Source organism: Cuculus canorus, chromosome 9 (genome assembly GCF_017976375.1).
Source record: "Cuculus canorus isolate bCucCan1 chromosome 9, bCucCan1.pri, whole genome shotgun sequence".
NCBI lineage: Eukaryota > Metazoa > Chordata > Aves > Cuculiformes > Cuculidae > Cuculus > Cuculus canorus.
Window position 1 is genome coordinate 12,271,945 of NC_071409.1, and position 20,287 is coordinate 12,292,231.

The 20,287-nt window shown below is 52.9% G+C and overlaps 2 protein-coding genes across 7 annotated transcripts; both read left to right on the plus strand.

Moving 5' to 3' along the window:
• Positions 1 to 13: 13 nt before the first annotated feature.
• CPN2 (carboxypeptidase N subunit 2) lies at positions 14 to 3,138 on the plus strand. The gene is made up of 2 exons (XM_009565631.2): positions 14 to 415; positions 1,334 to 3,138. The coding sequence occupies exons 1-2, from the start codon at positions 404 to 406 to the stop codon at positions 2,975 to 2,977; spliced, it is 1,656 nt and encodes a 551-aa protein (XP_009563926.2). The 5' UTR covers positions 14 to 403; the 3' UTR covers positions 2,978 to 3,138.
• A 63-nt stretch (positions 3,139 to 3,201) lies between these two features.
• On the plus strand, positions 3,202 to 17,758 carry LOC104063457 (carboxypeptidase N subunit 2-like). 6 transcript variants are annotated; one of them, XM_054075056.1, is made up of 3 exons: positions 3,202 to 3,286; positions 3,371 to 5,309; positions 8,752 to 14,358. In XM_054075056.1, the coding sequence occupies exons 2-3, from the start codon at positions 5,227 to 5,229 to the stop codon at positions 11,240 to 11,242; spliced, it is 2,574 nt and encodes an 857-aa protein (XP_053931031.1). In that variant the 5' UTR covers positions 3,202 to 3,286; positions 3,371 to 5,226; the 3' UTR covers positions 11,243 to 14,358. The 6 variants fall into 6 exon arrangements, 5 of the variants coding, with proteins under 5 accessions (XP_053931031.1, XP_053931033.1, XP_053931034.1 ...); XM_054075058.1 differs by having other exon boundaries at positions 3,272 to 3,286; positions 3,549 to 5,309; XM_054075059.1 differs by lacking the exon at positions 3,202 to 3,286 and having other exon boundaries at positions 3,564 to 3,640; positions 5,159 to 5,309.
• Positions 17,759 to 20,287: the final 2,529 nt, after the last annotated feature.

Here is a 20,287-nt window from a genome sequence, read left to right on the forward strand (position 1 = left end):
GCTAACCCTGTTCTCCACTGAGATTTAACAAAGTCCAGGGGGGCCCAAGGGGGGCTGCTGCAAGCAAGTGTGCTGACCTCGATGTGGGACTGGTGCCACCTGTGACAACAGGACCCTGTTGCTGTCTCTGGGCCAGTGAACATCCAGGACTATGACACTGCTTCACTGCCAAGATGCTCACTGTTGGCTGCCTCTGGCCTCACCTCTGCTCTCTCTGGGGTCAAGCTATTTTTTGAAGTGCTCCAAGGACACGAGTTGTTGTTGCCGATAAGCAGTGAGGGGCAGCTCCGCCCCAGCAGGAACAGCATGTTGGCTGGCCTCCCAACTGCCTCAGAAAACATTGTCCAGTCTCGGTGATCGGCGTCCCTGCAAACCTGCAGCAAGCTTGGTGGTGGTCCCCACGATGCCATGGTTGGTAAGTGGTGGCTGCGGTGCTCGGGTGGTCTGAGGAGAGCTGGGACAGGTGGGACTCACTGTTAGCTCTGCATGAAAACAAGGAGATGGTGGAAAGAAAAAGCCAAGCCCAATGCTGCTTTCGAGCACTGATTTAAATCCAGGGTACCTCCACTTGTGCAGAGTGTCTGCAGGGGGGCATGACTATGGGGTAGGCAGCATCCCCCATCACCTTGCATCACTGGCATGTGTCCCGAGTAAGGTCTGGAAGCCACCACTTTGCCAAGGTGGTCAAAAAGTGCCTCTAGTGGGCTGGGGAAAGGCATTTTTTCGAGCTACATATCTTTCAGGCAGGTTTCATGCTGCTCTGGTTGCTTACAGAGAAAGAAGTACTTGGTGGACAGTTAGATATCTAACAAGTGAAGTCCTTTTGTCACTGAGTTCAGAGCAACCCTGCAGCATCATCCCTGTCACCCAGCATGTGCAGCACATCCCCGTGCTTCGCACATGCCCCTGCCGTGGTGGCTGTGCCCGTGCCCATGAAAGTATCTTGTGAGGCTGTGGGACCCCACAGCTCCCACTTCAGCTGCTGCTCTGCAGGATGTGGGGGCTGTCACCAAGGGTGGCTCCACACTCGCTGTCACAGGGAGGGCTGGAGCAGGGCTGGGAGACAGGGGAAGAGCCTCAACCCACTACCTGAGGCAGGCGGAGAGAGATCTGGGAGAGAAGTGCTCCTTCTTGCAAGGGGAGTACTGGGTGGTGCAGGAGACCGGGGCTGGAGGGATGCCCTATGGCCGGGGCAGCTGCTCATGCTGGCAGTGCCCCCAGGCTTATTCCCTGGAGTTTCTAGCTGCAAAAGCAACTTCCTTAGCAGTACCTGACTATGGATGCACATTTCTGCCCAGCCAAGGCAAAGGATGAGGCTTGGCTTCTTTTTCAGTGCAGGCTGGTGGTCTACACGTTGCTGGGTCTGGGGTCCCTGCTAGTGGGAGGGCTGCCCCAGCCTTGTCCCCCTACCTGCCAGTGCTACGACACCTCCAAAGTCTTCTGCTCAGAGGAGAGGATGCGGGAGATCCCAGCGGGCCTGCCAGGGAATGCCACCCAGCTCTTCTTCGTGGAGACAGCCCTGAGCACCATTCGCAGTGGAGCCCTGGGCTCCAGCACCACCCTCACCAAGCTGGTCTTCCTCAACAACAAAATCCAGGAGCTGGAGGCTGGCGCCTTTCAGGGGCTTCCCAGTCTCGCTGAGCTGGAGGTGTCAGGCAACCCTTTGCCAGTGGTCAGTCCAGGGATGCTGGTGGGGCTGCTCAGCCTCAGCAAACTCACCCTGCGTTCCAACAACATCCGCTCCCTGCAGCCGGGGCTCTTCACCCCTGCCTGCCGCCTGAAGGACCTGCGCTTGCCAGGGAACAAGATTGAGGCACTGCCCACTGGCATTTTCCACCCACTCCGGCACCTCCAGACCCTGGACCTGTCACAGAACTTCCTGGCTGAGCTGCCAGCAGGGCTGCTGACCCCTCTTGCCACCCTCCGCCTCCTCAAGCTCAGCGACAACCTGCTGGAGCAGGTGCCCCCTGGTGCTTTTGGGGCACTGGCCCAGCTGGCCGAGCTCCACCTGGATGGTAACCGGCTGAAGGAGCTGCCGGCTGGTGCCTTCACTGGGCTGGGGGAACTGCGACGGCTGCAGCTGCAGCACAATGCCCTGGGCAGCCTGGCCCCCGACATCTTTGCTGGTCTCCCCAACCTCACCTTCCTCAGCCTGGAGGGCAACCGCCTGGCCACCCTGCCCGCTGCCCTCCTTGCCAGCACCCCTAACCTTCTCCACCTCTCACTGGCCCGCAATCAGTTGGAGACACTGCCCCTGGGACTCTTCTCCAACCTGTCGGTGCTGCAAACCCTGGTGCTCTCTCACAACGCCATGGTCCATCTCCCCACTGGGGTTTTCCAGGGGTTGGTGGAGCTCACAGCACTGCAGCTGAGCCACAACAACCTCTCCAGCCTGCCAGCCGGGCTGCTGTCTGGGCTGCCCCTCCTCACTGCTCTGGCACTGGACCACAACCTCCTGGCTCGCTTGCCCCCAGGGCTCTTTGATGACAATGAGGAGCTGGCACGCTTGGGGCTGACCAACAACCCCTGGGCCTGTGACTGCCACCTCTCCTACCTCCTGGGCTGGCTCCAGCGATTCGCGGAGCCCCTCACCCACGCACAAGCCTTCTGTGCCAGCCCAGCTGCCCTCCAGGAACGGCCTCTAGTGGAGGTCACCCAGCGGCAGCTCGAGTGCCCAGGGATGCCTGGTGTTCCCCTGGAGGACGGCTGGAATGGGATGCCAGAGGGAAATGCTCCAGGGCAGTGCACTTACAGCAACCCCGAGGGCACTATAAGCATGGCCTGTGATGCCGTGAGCTGCCAGCAGCTCAGTCTTCGCCTCCCTCCTCCTCTTTCTGGGCCAACAGCGAGGCCAGGGCCAGTGTACCAGGGCACCTGGATGCTGCGCTCCAACTGTGGCACACTGCATGTCAGCATCCTTGTCACAGCACAAAGCGCAGATGACGCCACATTGCCAGGCCTCCCTGCTGCGCCCTAGGGCCTGGGCAGGCATCCACTTCTGCTCTCCTTTGGCCACCTTTGAATCACCTCTGGGAACAACACCTCATCTTGTTCTGCTACCCCAGCCATGGTAACCAGCTATCTCCAAGCTCTCCACAAGACCTGTCCTGGTGGTATTTATTCTCCCAGCTATATGTTTCCTGTGTATTTTGAATATCATTAAAATGTATATATTATTTCTGTGCAAATAGTTCCGATGGTACAGAGAGGAAGAGAAGGTTGCTGTGCTCCAGTGGGGACTGGCCTGGGGCTGTGTGTGGTCTCCCATGTGTGCAGGTGCCTGATGGTGAGTAGGTGCTGCTCTCTGGCATGGTCACCCCCACCCGCTGCAGCTCTCGAGTCCCACTTCTCTTCCCACTCTCCTCTGCAGTGCAGAGACACAGCTGCAGCCCGGCACTAACCCTCAGGACATGGGTTAGATGTGGGGTGTCTGAGGGAGGCATGAGCGACTGCTGCCAATTGCCCAGTGAGGTGCACGTGCTGCCTGGCTGCAGGGCGGGCTCCAGCCCAGGGCTGTGCACCAGCAAGTCCTCCACCCTCCCTGGCAGGACTTGGCCTGCAGCCCCCACCCTGAGCCCTCAGGAGCCATAGAGATGGGTCACGAAGTTCCAGCAGTGCTGCCTGCCCAGCAGCAGGTGAGGTATGTGCTCCCCTGAGGGAACACCTGTTTGTGCATGTGTGTGTGTGTGCATGCATGCATGCACTTGTGAATGTGTGCAGGGCCCACACCCAGCAAGCTGCTGCCAGACAGCAGAGCCCTCCTCCCCACGCCAGAGGTTGTGGTGCGGTGTTCCTGCACCATCTTCTGGCTGCTGGGCCAGGCAGAGCTGGGAGAGCCCTGCCTGCGCCTGGTCACCCTCCTCTGAGCCAGCCTTCCTGGCCCTGCCCAGCGCCGCAGGGGAGCTGGGGTCCTTGCCTGGGGCTGTTCAGGTTTTGCTGCCAGGCTGTAGGCCTCTGCCAGCCTCTTCCCCACTCATGCCTGCTCAGAAGGCCAGGAGCAAAGCAGAGGCTCTATGTTCTGTTAGCCTGACCTGCCCTGGCAGTGGGCTGCAATACCAGCCATACCCTGGAGTGCCAGCCCCATGCTCCTGGGAGGCAGTTGGGCAATGCTGCAACCCTAGGTGTGATCCTGCACAGCCAGCCTGCTGCCTCTGTGCGTAGGAGACTGCCACCTTTCTGTGGCCATCGCCCAGGAGATGCAGCTCCAAGCCTGGACCAGGGATGCTGGGGCTAGTAACAGCTTCATAAACCCTGGCACAGCTGCCACACTGCATGGTCCATGGCCTGGGTAGGCTGGTGTCACTCCTGCTGCAACCTCCATCCCCTTGTGCACTTGGCTCCTGCCAACCTGCAGCCTCTGAAGCAACCTCAGAGGTTACTAAGAGGGGACCTGAACACATAAGGAATTGACATTGAAGCTGGGAAAGACTGTTGAAAATGTGCAATAGCTTGGAGTGTTTTTTAATTTGCCAGGAAAACACAGGAGCACAAGCAGAACCTTAGTAAGAGAGGGTGAAAATGAAGAAGAAATGCAATTATCTGGTGGGAAACAACGCATGCTTTGTCATTTTAAGTCTTTGAATCAAATAGGACATTTCTTCCCGCTTCTTCCCATGTCTTCCTATACCAGCCAGGAGCCCTGGGTGTCACTGTGGTCTTTGGTTTGTGCTAGAGTGGAGGTGAGCGCAATGCTCAGCCCCAGCCCTACAGCCGAGGAGCTGTGGGCCTGAGCCCAGAGCCTGAGTTTCAGTGTTTCTGTCCAGCCACAGATGTCATCCTTGTTACAAGCTTAAACAAATGGCTTTAGAGAGGCACCTTTAGCTACATGAGTCAATTCCTGAGGAAGGAAACAGCTGGATATTTTTAATAGGAAAAGCTTTAAATAGGATATCTCCTTTCTGTTATGTTGGTGGAGTTGCCGCCTGTGAAGCTGGTGGGTTATGCTGGTGGAGATACGGGACTGAAGAGATCATTGGCTACAAAACAGGCTGGCCTGGACAACTTCAGGTTCCCTGGTTGTGACCAGTCAAGTGCCACCAGCAGATAAGGCCTAGGGAGTACGTGCCTGTGTCCTCTGAGGGGTTTCTGCAGTGGCCTCCCAGGATGGGGGCACAGCTCCGTTGCCCACTCGCTGGCTGTCCCTTATCTCCCTGCGCAGACTTGTGCTCTGACCTTGCGCAAAAGCAAGTCCTGTGCCTGCGCTGTGGATAAAGAGCTGGCCAGGTGATGGGACCTCTGCCAGTGCCCTCGCTTTCTCTTGTGGTGTGTCTCGCTCCAGCAGCTGGACTTGTTTGCAAGTGCTCAAGCAAGTAAGTGATGCAAATTACTTTTTTTACTCTCTAAAATGTGCCAGGAGGGATGGCTCTGGGGAGCTGTTGATCATTTCATAGAATCATAGAATCACTAGGACCCACTGGATCATCGAGTCCAACCATTCCTAACAATCCCTAAACCATGCCCCTCAGCACCTCATCCACCCGTCCCTTAAACACCTCCAGGGAAGGTGACTCAATCCCCTCCCTGAGCAGCCTCTGCCAGTGCCCAATGACAAAAAAAAAAATTTTTCCTGATGTCCAGCCTGAACGTCCCCTGGTGCACCTTGAGGCCATTCCCCATTGTCCTGTCCCCTGTCACTTGGGAGAAGAGGTCAGCTCCCTCCTCTCCACAACCTCCTTTCAGGTAGTTGTAAAGAGCAATAAGGTCTCCCCTCAGCATTCTCTTCTCCAGGCTAAACAACCCCAGCTCTCTCAGCTGCTCTTCATAAGACTTGTTCTCCAGCCCCCTCACCAGCTTTTCTCTGGATACGCTCCAGAGCCTCAACATCCTTCTTGTGGTGAGGGGCCCAGAACTGAACACAGCACTAAAGGTGCGGTCTCACCAGTGTGAAGTACAGAGGGAGAATAACCCCTGGACCTGCTGGTCACGCTGTTTCTGATACAAGCCAAGACACCGTTGACCTTCTTGGCCACCTGGGCACACTGCTGGCTCATGTTCAGTCGGCTGTCAACCATTACCCCCAGGTCCTTCTCCGTGCAGCTCTCCAGCCACTCTTCTCCTAGTCTGGAGCACTGCATAAGGTTGTTGTGCTCCAAGTGCAGGATCCAGCATTTGGCCTTGTTAAACCTCGTGCCATTGGGCTCAGCCCAGCGGTCCAGCCTGTTAAGATCCCCTTGCAGAGCCTCCCTACCCTCCAGCAGATCCACACTTCCACCCAGCTTAGTGTCATCCACAAACTTGCTAAGGGATGCACACAATGCCGTCATCCAGGTCATTGATAAAGACATTGAACGGGGCTGGACTCAGTACGGAGCCCTGGTGAACCCCACTTCTGACCGGCCTCCAGCTGGAGTTAACTCCATTTAGCACCACTCTCTGGGCCGGGCCATCCAATCAGTTTTCAACCCAGGAGAGTGTGCGCCTGTCCAGGCCAGAGGCAGACAGTTTCTGAAGCAGAATGCTGTGAGAAACTGTGTCAAAGGCTTTACTGAAGTCCAAGAAGACTACATCCACAGCCCTTCCCCCATCCAGTAGTCGAGTCACTTTGTCATAGAAGGCAATCCAGGTTAGTTTGGCAAGACCTGCCTTTTGTGAACCTGTGTTGACTGGGCCTGATCACCCGGTTCTCTTGCATGTGCTTCATGACAGCACTCAAGATCACCTGTTCCATGACTTTCCCCTGCACTGAGGTCAGACTGACAGGCCTGTAATTCTCTGGATCCTCCCTGAAATCCTTCTTGTAGATGGGCACAACATCAGCCAGGCTCCAGTCTAGTGGAACTTCACCAGTCAGCCAGGACTGCTGGAAGATGACGGAAAGGGGATTGGAAAGGACGTCTGCCAGCTCCTTCAATACTCTTTGGTGGATCTCATCCGGCCCCATAGACTTGTGGGTGTCTTGCTGGGCAAGCAAGTCTCTAACCACCTCCGCTTGGATCATGGGAGCCTCATTCTGCTCCTCTAACTCCTGGGTTTGTACACAGGGGGAACAACTTCCCTTACTATTAAAGACTGAGGCAAAGAAGGCATTAAGTACCTCAGCCTTGTCCTCATTCCTTGTCACTGTTATTCCTTCTGCATCCAATAGGGACTGAATATTCTCCCTAGTCCTCCTTTTCTTGTTAATGTATTTGTAGAAAGATTTTTTACTATCTTTCACAGACCTAGCGAGTTTGATTTCTAGTTGGGCCTTAGCCCTCCTGATTTTTTCCCTGCATGATCTCACTTCCTCCCTGTAGTCCACCCAAGATGCCTGTCAGCCTTGATGGACACTCAAGAAGCCAGCCATAGCCCTTTACCCTGCTTCCACCCAGTTCTGTGAATCACAAGCTGAAAACTACCATCCTGGCATGTTGTTAAGGCCATTAAATCCCAGCTAATGTTTTAGATAGGTATCTCCAGATGGCTCAGTGGAAATGGTGGGCTTTATGTGGCTGCTGGTAGGTGTGTGTCAGTGACTTCACCTCCTAACTGCTGGCCACAGCTCTAACTGTTACGTGTGTTAGAGGTTTGAGCTTTGGAAGCCTCAGCACAGGAAAGACATGGATCTGCTGGAGTGAGTCCAGAGGAAGGTCACAAAAATGATCAGAGGGCTGGAGCACCTCTCCTATCAGGACAGGCTGAGAGAGTTGGGGTTGTTCAGCCTGGAGAAGAGAAGGCTCTGGGGAGACCTTATTGCGGCCTTTCAGTACTTAAAATGGGCCTGCAAGAAAGTTGGGACAAACATTTTAGCAGGGCCTGTTGCAATAGGATAGGAGGTAATGGTTTTAAACTAAAAGAACATAGATTTAGACTAGATATAAGGAAGAATTTTTTTACAATGAGGGTGGTGAATCTCTGAACAGGTTACTCAGAGAGATGGTAGAAGTCCCATCCCTGGAAACATTCAAGATCAGGCTGAATGGGGCTCTGAGTGATCTGATCGAGTTGAAGATGTCCCTGCTTGCTGCACAGGAGTTGAACTGAATGACCTTTAAAGGTTGCTTCCAATCCAAACCATTCCATGTTATATGTATTAAACAGTAAATCAGTAGACATTGTATAGTCTTTTAATGAACCCCATCCTAAAGCTTGGCTGCTGCTTATGAAGTCAACCATTTCCATCTGACAAAGCTGTATAACCAAGGCCAAAATATGATGTGATCAGCAAGAATCCCAAATAGGAGATGCTTAGAATCAATGTTTTAAATAACCCTGCTGAACAGAGGGAAGCAGAAATGAAATAGCAAGTCCATCCAGCACAGCATGGAAATTCTGAATAAACAAAGTCATCTGGTCTTGGCTGGCTCCTGGGACCCTTGCTGATCTCTCATTAGTGAGCACAGGGTTGATTGCTTCTGTTGTTGCATGAATGGACAATTGCCCTGCTGAGTAACTGGACCCACCAGGGCAGCACTAATGGGCAGCAGCACTTTGCTTTCTTCACCCAAAGAAATGCCAAACCTACAGCTCAAAAGTGGAAGAAAGACAGACAGAGAACAGACCGTCCAGCCCTTGCACCTCCTAGAGCGTCTCCCAGTGCCAAGCCATGAGCTGGCTCCCGCTCCCTTCCTCTCTGTCCCTCGGTAACAATGACAGCAAACTCTTGTGAATGCAGCATACGTTGGCCTGTCCAGTCTCTCCTAAAAGGAGTTATGATATGTGAACAGAAGGATCCTGAGAGCTGAACAAAGCGTGGTGCTGCAGTTCATGAGCTGTGGACAGAGATTTTTTTTGTTCTTCCGAATTAATTTTTTAAACCTTTTTTTTTTTCAGGACAATGTACCAGCATTTCCTTTTCCTTTTCTTCCTCTCCTTCCATCCCCATAAATGCCAAGATGAAATCCTGGGTGAAGATCCATATGAAATGCCCAAAGACTACCAGGAGGTCTACAGAGGGACAGAAAATGACATCAAAGAGATCCCAGAGATCACAAAGCCCTTCATTTCTGAGATGATCTTCATGCAAACCAGTATCACTGTTATCAGGAAAGGTGCCTTCAGGTACATGCCCAATCTGATCAAGATTTTGTTTATTGGCAACAAGATCAAGACAGTTGAACCTGGAGCCTTTGATAATTTGGAGAAGCTGAAGGATTTGGAGATCTCTGGTGCCTCATTAGAAGAATTAGGTGTGGGCACTTTTCAAAACCTCCCAAGCTTGCAGAGGCTGGAGCTGAGAGACAGCCACATCAGGCACATCCCCAAAGGCTTGTTTGATGGACTGGGGAATTTGAGAGAGCTCTCCCTGTACATCAATGCAATCCCTTCTCTTCCAGAAGGTATTTTTGATTCCCTCATCAATCTAACATTTTTGGACCTGGCTAGAAACAGGATCACAGCTCTTCCTGGGCATGCCTTTAGCAAACTTCCTCACCTGCAAGTCCTCCGGTTGTATGAGAATGAGCTGCAGGACCTTCCAGAGGGGCTGCTAGATGGTCAGGCAGGGCTGCTGGAGCTCAGCCTCCAGAGGAACAGGCTCAAAGCACTGCCACCCACGTTCCTGAGAAACCTGCCTCACCTGGAGAAACTCCTCTTAGACAACAACTTCATTGGGGCTCTCCCTCTCCATGGCTTTTTTGGTTTAAACAAATTGAAGCTGCTGACTCTAGATTCAAATGATATTATGGAGCTCCCTTGCTGCCTTTTTGACACCATGCCACACCTGCAGGAGCTGGATCTGAGCAGAAACAGTTTGGCCACACTTCCAGATGGCATCTTTGTCAACCTCACATCTCTTGCCAAACTCATCTTGTCCCACAACCAGCTAGCAGACCTGCCAAAAGGAGCCTTCACTGGCCTCAGCAAGCTCTCAGACCTCCAGCTAAATGCAAATCGGCTCTCTGTTCTGGATGATGGGGTCTTTACTTCTCTCCCAAATCTGAAAACCCTCAGTCTTCGGAAGAACCACCTGGAGAGTGTCCCCCAAGGGCTCCTGGATCCCATGAAGATGCTCAGCTCAGTGTATTTGAGTGGAAATCCATGGAGATGTGACCGCAACCTCTGTTACCTGCACAGCTGGGTTCTAGGCAACAGTGAGAAGGTTAAATTGTCCACCCAAGTGTTGTGCAACAACCCACCCCACCTGGCAGGGCAGGCAGTGACATCACTGAGGAACAAACACTTAATTTGCCCAGCTACTCCTCCTCTTTCAACTTCTTTTAACTTATCTCTGCCATTCACCTCCACATCATCACAAAGGGCGTCAACCTTTCTGTTACCTGCAGCCTTGTCCACCTCAGTACCAACCATGCTATCATTGCCAACTATGCCAATGGAGGCCTTAGTCACTGCTCCATCATTAGCAATACCTCCAAAGGCCTCCATTGCCACCTCATCACCATCTATGCTGCCCAAAACCTTCATCAACACACCATCACCAATTGTGCAGCCTGAGGCCTCCATCAGCACCTCATTAACAGCAGTGTTACCCAAGACCTCCATCACCACCCCATCATCAAGTGTGCTGCCCAAGGCTTCCATCAACACATCATCATGGACCATGCTGCCTGAGAGCTCCATCATCACTCTATCATCAACTGTGCTGTCAAAGACCTCCATCACCACACCACCACCAGCTGTGCCACAGGAGACCTTCAGCTTGCATGCAACTCCAGCCATCACATGCCTACAGCTTCCTGGAGCCACCAGCCCAGATCCTGCACTGTTCACTCTAGCCTCTGCCACCACACCAGTGCCAATCAGCATGCTGGCAGCCACCACCAGACGAGTGCCTCATGCTCATCTGTCTCCCACAGAGATGCCAGGTGCTGTCCCATGGAGGACACCCAGCATCTCCCTTGTCTCAACTCCCCTCAGGGCACTCTGGCCACCCTACAGGGCTGCTGTGCCAGGTGTGTTCCCACTGGCCTCACACTCCCCATCTCACCGTTCTCCTGTGCCAGGTGGGGAGTGGGATCGTGCCACTGCATGGGGCCTGTCCAAAGCTGGTACCCAGTCCACTCCCATTACCTCCCAACACTCTTCCACTCCTTTAGGCATCATCCCACTTCCGATGTCTCCTGTCCCCCCGCCGCGAGACCATACGAGTCCCTGGCCAGCCTCCCCACCCCTGTCCCCCAGGGGCCACCACACCTGGGGCTTTGCCCTGCGGTCCAGCCCGTGGCATTGCCAGGTGTCCCTGGTCCTGGGTCTGACCACGCTGGTACTGCAGGTGGGCTGCATGCTGCTATGGGGGATGTTCACCCTCCTCCTTCACCAAGCCACCCACCGCCAGGGCCACCCCATGCTGCCAGTGAGGTTCTGAGTCTGCAAGCTTTAGCTACCTCAAGGTCCTCTGAGCAAGCTCGGGCACCTCTTTGAGCATTTTTGCCCCTGCATGACCTGGGCAATGCCCATCATCCTCCTTGGTGGTCTGACGCCATGGGGTGCCTAGGACATGGGGTGAGGACCAGCATCAGTGGGATGCAGTACCCCAGGGGTGAGTGTCCCAGTCCCCATGCTGGTTTGGGGTGCCTCGCAGCTGGCCCCTGGAGATGTGGGGAGCCTGTGCACGGTGTCACTGCCTGATGGACCCTTCTGTCAAGCGACACTAGATGGCATCCCGACACAGGCAGTGGCTGCCACAGCCTGCCCTGAGACATCGAGAGCAGAGAGGGCGACCAGTGGCTCTGGAGGCACCGCACAGAAATGCCATGGACAGCAGCCGGCCGGCTGGGGACCCTGCGGGACCTCGGGCACAACGCGCTCCTGCTCGCAGGGCGGTAGGGTCTGGTCGGGGCGCCTCCCTGCGTCTCCTCTCCATCCATGGTGGGTACCTGCATCTCCCCTCCATCCATAGCAGGTACCTGCATCTCCTCTCCATCCATGACAGGTACCTGGAGGGTGCAAGCAGCCCTTGTGAAAGGGCATCCCAAGACTACCTGTCCTGTGCCCCAATTTCTTCCCCACCTTGTGTTATGGGATGCATCAGTGCCAATACATCCATCGTAACACACTGACCTCCTACGCTCTCTTTTTCTGTTTACTCCCCAGTGATATTAAAGTCTTCCCTGCATCTCTGCTGTGCACTGAAGGACTGATAAGAGAAGTATTTTCATCCCACGACTTTTCTCGATGTGACCTGCTGTAGTCAGCTGCTTGCTGGACTGTGGGGTCCCCTGGCGGTGCCAGCTATCAGGAACTGGTGTAGGACCAGGGTTGCACACCCTTATGTAGGCAGTGACATATTGAAAAAGTAGACATGCTTTTCTTCCCTCTCTCAGATCTCATGCCTCCAAAACTTCTTTGCCATGCTACCTGCCCTGGCGTCTCTGGAAGAGTAATAATGTTGGAGCACAGACAGCCGCACGGTTCTTATAACTTCACCTGATACTGCTGCAGGTTTCGGCACTAGCTCTTTGTAAGCTCGTGAGGAAGAAAGTAGCTCTTCTCATAAATGCTGGTTTGATGTGCACCTTCACGTCTGTAGTCCTGGGCTGCCATGAGCCCCAGGGAAGTGCCGAACTTAAACAAAAGTGAGTAGTTTTGCAGGTTTTCTGTAAGCAGTGAAAGTTTCACTGGAAAGCTCTAGCCCAGGAGAATTTTGAGCCAACGAACATCGAGGTTGTTCCTCTGTTTGAGTCTTTGGGTACCTTATTTTGCTCTCGGCTCAGTGCTGACTTCACCCTACACCAGGTGAGCTGCTTCTAAATTTAACCAGCCCGGTTACTAAAGGATTGCAGATTTCTGCTTTCAACTCCTCACCTTTGCCTCTGGCACCTGCTCCATCCTGCCCTACCTTTGGGTGCCTTTTCCCAGGTGTGGGACTTAGGGGCTTCCTTTCTTTGGGAGGTATCTCTTCTGTGTTTGGGGGTTCCTGAAAATTAATAGTCTGGACATGTGCTGGGCAAAGAACCATAAGGAAGCAGCTCAGAAACCTCCCAGCTGGGGAGCCCCGAGTGCCTCAGTTCCCCTGTCTGGTGCAAGATCAAGGGAGGGCGAGAGGGCTTTGCATTAGGGTATGTGCCTGCAGCTATGCATTAGGCACTTGGATATATGTCTTTTCTAAGAGCCTGTGCAGTGTTAGAGGCCCTTGGACTGCTCCTTGAAGTCCTGCTGATGGCTGTGAAATGCAGGAGGCGAATGCAGGACGGCACATCTGGGTGGGATGGAACGAGCGGCTCCGGAGCTGGCACTGCAGGTAATGAGATACAGATGAGGGGAGGGAGTGTTTTTTCTGGCAGTCCAGATGGGCTCAACTTAATACTTGATTTAGAGGGTTTGAAAGCGGGGCCCGGCTGCTGGGGAACAGACCCCAGCCCTTCCCAGGGTGGTGAGGCGGGGTCTCCGCTGGCTTTTCAGATATTTAATGGCCCAGCACAGTCTAAACAGGGAAGTACTTTGGGGTGAGATTAGCACAACATAATCACATCTTAAAAGGTCTTCGGAGACACAAGGCACGTCCGCTCCCATATTAATTACTTGTTATTAATAAAGAAGGGGTCAGACTAGAGGTGTTCGCTCTGAGTGTGCTGATTCCCGCTGTGCAGGGCAGTAGTGTATCCCAAAGCCCTGCACAGCCCTGCAGCCTCCACCTGCACCCATGGCACTCCAGAAACCAAATGGCCAACATTCCTACAGCTGCCTTTAAAACTAATTTGCCCCATAATACCCTGAAAGAGCCACATCTTTCTAAGGGCCCAGAACACCTCTGAGTGCTGTAAAATAGTAACAGCCAGGGTGTCCTCAGCATGGAATTTCCTGTTATGATTGATTTCTGATTTGCAATGAAAATACAGCCGCCCATGTTTCTGGGGCCAGGCTGGTGCAGCTGGCTCACAAGCAGAAGTCGGCTCCCTCTGTTGTCGTGGCACTGACCTTGGAGGACTATGGCTGAGCTGGGCTGGGAGGAATTAACAGCCTTCCTTGTTTACCTCCTCTTGCTCCAGTGCCCCCTGAGATGGAAGGTGTTGAAAGGCAGGTGGGATGTAGGGTGTACTGGGGGTGATGTGCCTGGGCAGCCCATGGGGAAACGTGTTTGAGTTTCCTGATCGCTGAACAAGAGCAGCCAGGGAGCACACGACGATGGGACAGGGCATGGGGGATCCGCACTGGTGAGGTGTATCCAGGTTTGCTGCTTTGGGGCTGCATTTCACTGTGATGGTGAGCAGAGGCCTTCCTCCCAGCAGGGAGGTACGTGGCCAGGCTGGGTGCCCAGGGAGGGCACAGCCCCCGGTGCACCCTCCTCGCTGTGCTGCGGGCAGCCCAGGCAGCCCTTTTCATGACAGCAATTGCACTGAGTAGCACTTGATGATTTCTTAATCCATGAATTCCTCTGGTTCCACTGAACTCAGTTAAGATTTTAGCAGCTGCAGCACGGTGTGGGGAGGAGTGCTTTGGATTGCTCATGCACTGAATGAGGCAGCACCTCCTTTTGCTCTGCTCTTGCTCACTGATCCTTGCATGGGATGCCCTTGCTTCTTGCACTGGGAAAAAAAAAAGTAAGCACCCCTGTGTGGTGTCTCCAGAATACTCGTGACACTGTAAACCTCTTCCCAGTTGCTGTGACTGCCAGAGGTCCCTGTAGTTAGCCTTAGGCGACAACCAGTTAGAAGCAGAGAAGGGGCATGCTGCATGCAAGTCCTTGAGCAGCGCTGGGACTGGGGGTCTGTAGCACAGCCTGGGAGGTTTACAGCCACCTGCTGGCTTTCTTCCTGCCCTGTATGGATGAGGCAAATTTCCCACAATCCTGTCACTCATGTTGAGGTACTGACCAGTAATCCTGCTGCCCATCATCCCTGCTGGGAGCCCAAGGCACTGTGAGTGCAGTGACCTCTCCCTGCCACCTGCCTCCAGTCCCCATTCTGCCCCTGGAGTGCAGAAAGAGTGCTCGCAAGTGACACTCCTTTCTTGTGGCTAGCAGGAAGGCAGGGAGTGAACACCTGCATGGGGTTATTTGCACAATAACCTGGGTGGTGAGCAAGCCCAGGCTTCTGGCAAGCCAGTCCCTCTTCTGGTTTACTGCTGAAGACCTACCCCAGCCCTCATCTGTGCTGCCGCAGCTTCCTCCCTGGATGCCTGTCTCATGCCCTGGCCCCAAACACGTGCAGGAGCTGTGCCAGGAGCGGTGTCTCACCAGCTGCTGCTGTGGTTTGAGCTACCATGTCTCTCACGACTGCCCGCCCCAGTGGGATGTGTGGCTGGGTCTGGCTAATCTGGGTGCTGCGGGTAGGGTGAGAAGGAGCTGGTTTGGCACCAGGTCTCATGGGAGTGGAGAGGTGCTGGCAGTGCTGCCTGGAGGATTAGGACAGGAGAAACGAGACCTGCAGGGTGAGGACCCAAGCTGGAGCAGCTCCCTGGCTACAGCTACAGCTGCTGGGATCAGTGTAAGAACTGGCTGGACAGGCATGTCCAGCACTCATCCAACCCCTATTGAGATCAGCAGAGCTGAGAGTAGGCTGGCAGACTTTGCTCAGTGTTGCTGTTGTGCCTTCTTGTGCTGGTGATGGTTTTGAACCCCAGCATCACTCCTCCATGTGTCCTTTGGACAGTCTGTCTCTCCCTCCTCATCTTTCACCTGTAGCATCCCTCTCCACACTCACTCACGACACATGTCCAGCTGCACCAGGCTGTTCCTTGCTGAGAAGCCCTGTGAGATGCATGAGGCAGGAGCTGAACTAGGACATTATTTCATTTGCTTTGGTCTTGGCTTGTCCCAGCCCTCCTGCAAAAGGGCTCTGGACACGTCCTGCTGGGGCAAGGACCCAATCTCCCTCATGGTGGCTGGGGCAGCAAGAGGATATCCAGGCATGGGTGATGGGGCACAAGGGGATGTGGGACTGGAACCCATCTCCAGTCTGCCTGCTTCACACCTTGTGCCACCCATACTTTTATCAGGGATTTGGGCAGGGTGGCAAGGAAAAACAGCTGAAACATCCTTCCCTGGGCAGTGGGACAGTTGGAAGGACGGAAGTTGCCTGTTTGTTTAAGGTGCAAACAAGTGCTGTTAATCTGCTGCCTGTTAGTATTTCTTTAGAGCGTGGGGCGGGGGGACCGGAGATGGGGTCTCCCCTTTGCGCGGGGGCAGGGTCAGGCTATTGGAAGTGAAGGTGAGAAAGCACAGAGGGGCAGCTGGAACCTGCTTTGGGAGGGAAAGATTTTTTTCAGCTATTTATGATAATTAGTGGGAATCGTTCCTCAAGCATTTCAGATGATTCTGTAATGAAGTTGGGCCGAATGTTCCTGCTTTGTTCCCCTGTAACCATTAAAAATCCCCCTTCTTTGGCTGCTTTAATGCAGTTCTGAAAAGGCACAATGGCATAAAAGTGGCTCTGGGCAGGCGGCACGCCTCCTGCCCTGTCAGATAGAGCCCTTCAGAGCCTAGATTTTCTGGATTATAAACCTCAGCGCACGCATGGTCATGTGAAGGCTGCTCCGGATCCCATGCCTGGGGTTCCTTCACATCCCTGGTGCCGGTCGGTGCCTGGGAGTGCCAGCCAGCCAGTGCCACCAAGCTTGTGGCACACTCAGGGAACAATGGCCAATGCAAACAAACCCACAAGAGTGAGAAAGGGCAGGCGCAGGGAGGGATGCCATTGCTCTGCTTTCACAGAGAAGCTGCTTTTGGCCCGTGGTTGTGCTGGGCATTTGCTGAGATGAAGTGCTGCACCGAAAGGGGACTGATCCCTGTACAGGGGGCAGTGGGGCATCCAGCCCCAAGGAAAGTGCTTTTGGGTCAGTGTTGTTCTGGGCCAGATCCTGCCCTGTCCCCAGGCACCAGTGTAGATAAGGCATATGAAACCCAACTGTGACCCTCCAGGTGGATCAAGCAATCCTTTCAGACTCCTCGCACCTTTCAATAGTGGAAAATTTGCAGACAAATTCCTGCCAGTGGGATGCTGGAGTTTTCCTGGGTGGTGGGATGAAGATACCTGTCACCTCCACAGGGCCCTGCTGCCGTCTCACACTGGGAATGTGGCTGTGGAGCCTTGTGCTGGCTGGTGACTCCAGGCAGTGTGCAAATGGGCCAAGAGGGCTCCCAGGAGGAGCAGGAAGGCTTTCCTTTTCCCTGAGATAATGCGTGTCTCGCAGCAGCAGGGCAGACACAGTGAGCCCATCTGTGAATAAACTGGAGCCCTTGCCTCCGGTTTCTGTTGCAGCAGGTCCTGAAGCACGACTTGAATTACGACGCCTCTGCCAGGCCTTGTGTCTGTCCCAGCAATCTTTTTTGGGGAAAAATCTATAGATACTTGGTAAATTTTCTTTGGAAGCTGGGGTAGAGGTATTTGAACACCTGTTGTCACCGGCATGGCATGTTCGGCTGGCATCTGTCTGCAGGCAAGCTTGATGTGTCCTGGGAGAAGTATGGTGCATTTGGTCTCAGACACGAGGATGTCAGTGAAAGGTGCTGCCTGCCTCACGCTTTAAGCCTGCACACCAAACCAAATTGCTCTTTTTGCAGAGTTCGCTGTTGGAAACCAGCTAACTTGATGTGTAACAGCGATGATATTGAGCCTTGCGGACTATATCAAGCCTGTTGCTTCCCAAGCAGCATGCAAAGGGTGGGCACTGTCAGCATGCAACAGCTCTGTGTCTGATGGACCAGGCAGCTCTGGCACCACCCCCATCCCTACCAGCACACCTCCACCCCTTCACTCTGTTTTCCCCCCAGGTCCAGGAACTTCTTTCCAACAAATCATTTCCATCAGCTCTTGGCAGCATCCAGAGACAAAAGCTCAGGTACAGAGTGGTGGTGTGCTCCTGACCTTTCCCACCACTGGACAAATGGAGCCAGCAGCACGAGGCAGGCGCACAAAGGCGCTGCGCCGGCCAGAGCGCTGACCCCGCCGTGCCACAGCTACCTGCTGCTCCACCACAATGGCCTCGCAGCCCCGGCTGGCCTGCCGGGGCAATCAAAAAGGGTCCGAGATAATAATGAGCCTGACTACCACTGCTCTCTTCAGAGAACCAAGTCAGCTCCTTGGGAAGAAAGGAAAAAAAAAAAAAAAAGAAGAAGAAGGAAGAAAAAAAAAAGAAAGAAAAACCCCTCTTGGATAATAAAGAAGTAACAAATGAAGACTGAAAGCCTATAGAAGGCATCTTAACCCAGCGAAGAAAAAAAATGTCAACATCTGTGGAGCTGTCTGCAAAAACAGACCGAACCCCTAATGAATACCCTCTAGAAAAGGCATTCACTCGAGGAAAGGCAAAAGGCTACATTTTTCTATGGAGGTATAAAGATTTTGATGAATCTGCCCTTTCCCTTTCCAGTGCAGTTGAACCAAGCACTAATGTTCATCTTCAGCTGTATTAAAGGGTGCTGGGGGGGGGAGGTGGAGGGGGGAAGAGTCTTGATCTGAAAGCTTATGAGGAGGGTGGATTTAGGGAGCCTGGATAGATGTCTGAGCACTAAGGCAGGGAAGAAAAGCAACAGGCATTAGAGAAAATACTGTTTAACAAGAGTTTCTTTAGTCAGCCCATTTGAGCAGAGATTGGTGTGCCATAAATGTAATCCTCTTAGTGCTGACTTAAACATGTTTGTACAAAACAGGGAAATATAATATGAATGTAATAGTCACGTTTGCTAAAATGCTTAATAAAAGGACAAAAGTCCTTTATTTTGATCTTCAGCTCCAGTGCGGGCTTGGGGCACAGCAGATGTTTTCTCAGAAGACTGCTTGGTAAAAAAGAAAGAAATTCAGAATATGGCTGTGGCCTGGCTGACTGCACTGTGTAGCACCACAGCATCCTCATTGAGCTGGTTGCTGGTGAAGGCAGCCGTCCCCTAACAAGCTCCCAAACTCTCTGATGTGCAAGGTGAATCACCATGGTTTTGAACCTTAAGGAGAAGTGATGAGTAAACAAAGTGTGTTTCAGATGGGAAGGAACAGACAGTTTTCCTTACTGTCTCTGGAGGCTTTGCTCTGGGGAACAGCATTAAGGAATAGTCTCCGGCCAGAAAGGTTGTAGATCCTTCTGAAATGGGCAGAGTTTAAGTTCTGGACTGTCCGATTCAGACCCAAATGGAGATGTGGTGGAGGGACCGTAGCAGCCATTCCTGGATGCTTCCTACCTTTAGCTGTGAACACAGCAGAAAAACCAATAGGTGGAGTTCCTGTCATCACCGTCATAACGTCTATGCTAATCATAGATGACTATAAAGATGGGAGTGAAATTTTGCAGGTTTTTTGTGAGTTTTGGGTTTGGTTTTTTCTTCATGTCTTTAGAATAATCATGGGAAATGCTAAACTGAATGACAGTGTTTGGTTTTGACTTAGCTTTCTAAACTTTTAATTAGTGTTGACGCAGTACAGCCACACTGGCTAACGTTATATATATTAGATGTTTGTCTTGGGCGCTGCTGGTGCTTCACATCATGAAATAGCAGGCAGAATATGTGGTGGTAAAAACTGGTCACTTCTTCAGGTTTAATAGTCAAACATTGCTATTACACACTAAATTTTCCTTTCAGACATTTCTTCCATCCTGGGATGAAGAGCAATGCCGCAGTATTGGGTGGCTCACAGAGTAGGGCAGGAAAGGACACCTCCAGAACTTCCCTTGGGCCAGCACAACCCTGGGAGCCTAATGGGCTTGCTGTGTTCCGCTCGGTTCTTGTACAGCACCAGAGAGCTGTTGATAGGACTAAAAGAACGTATTTTCATCTATGTTTCTCAAACAGATACCATCATGCCCTGAGAAGCTGTGTTTCCAGCTTGGATGTGCAGATAGGAGCTGGTGACTGACACTTCATGGTCCTTGGGGCTTGGGTCAAGGCTTGGGTTGAAGACAGGGTTTGTGCCGCAGATTTGGGTGCCTTATCATGCCAGGGGCCCCTACAATGCTACATCCCAGAGATGGAAGGGTGGCATGGGGACAGATCTGCTTGCTTGCTACAGAAAATATCAGTGCAAACTAGGTAAAACTTGTTTCCTGAAGAAAATTTCCATTCTAATAGTTAAAGAAGCGCTCCAGTGGTTTTGGAAGCACATCAGATGTTCTTCTGGTATGGCCTACAATGCGTACAGTGAATGCAAAGGAATTTCTGTGGAGAGCAGATATTTTCCACAATAACAACATTTTTTTTTTGTTACAAAAAAGAAAAAATCATCTGGTCTCCGAATTAAGAAGAAAGGAAAAAACTTTTGAAAGCAGATATTTTCTGACTGTCAGGTTCCTGTGCTCAGGCTCTGCCATGCTAGGTGGTAATGGAGCAGCCCCTCCAGCTGCAGAGAAGCAAAGGGGAGCCCAGGGAGGTGAGCTGGGCTGGTACCCATGCCTGGCTGTTGTTAGCAGGTACCTGTGGTCGTGTCAATGCCAGATGGTTCAGATCTCCAGCATCACCCGTCTCCCCTCTGTCACTTGTCACCAG

What these genes read in the sequence shown, in the direction of transcription:
- LOC104063457 (XM_054075056.1), top strand. Translation starts at nt 5,227, where the DNA reads ATGGGACCTCTGCCAGTGCCCTCGCTTTCTCTTGTGGTGTGTCTCGCT. An exon ending in GTTTGCAAGTGCTCAAGCAA is followed by an intron (nt 5,310 to 8,751) that starts GTAAGTGATGCA and finishes TTTTTTTTTCAG; the next exon opens with GACAATGTACCAGCATTTCC.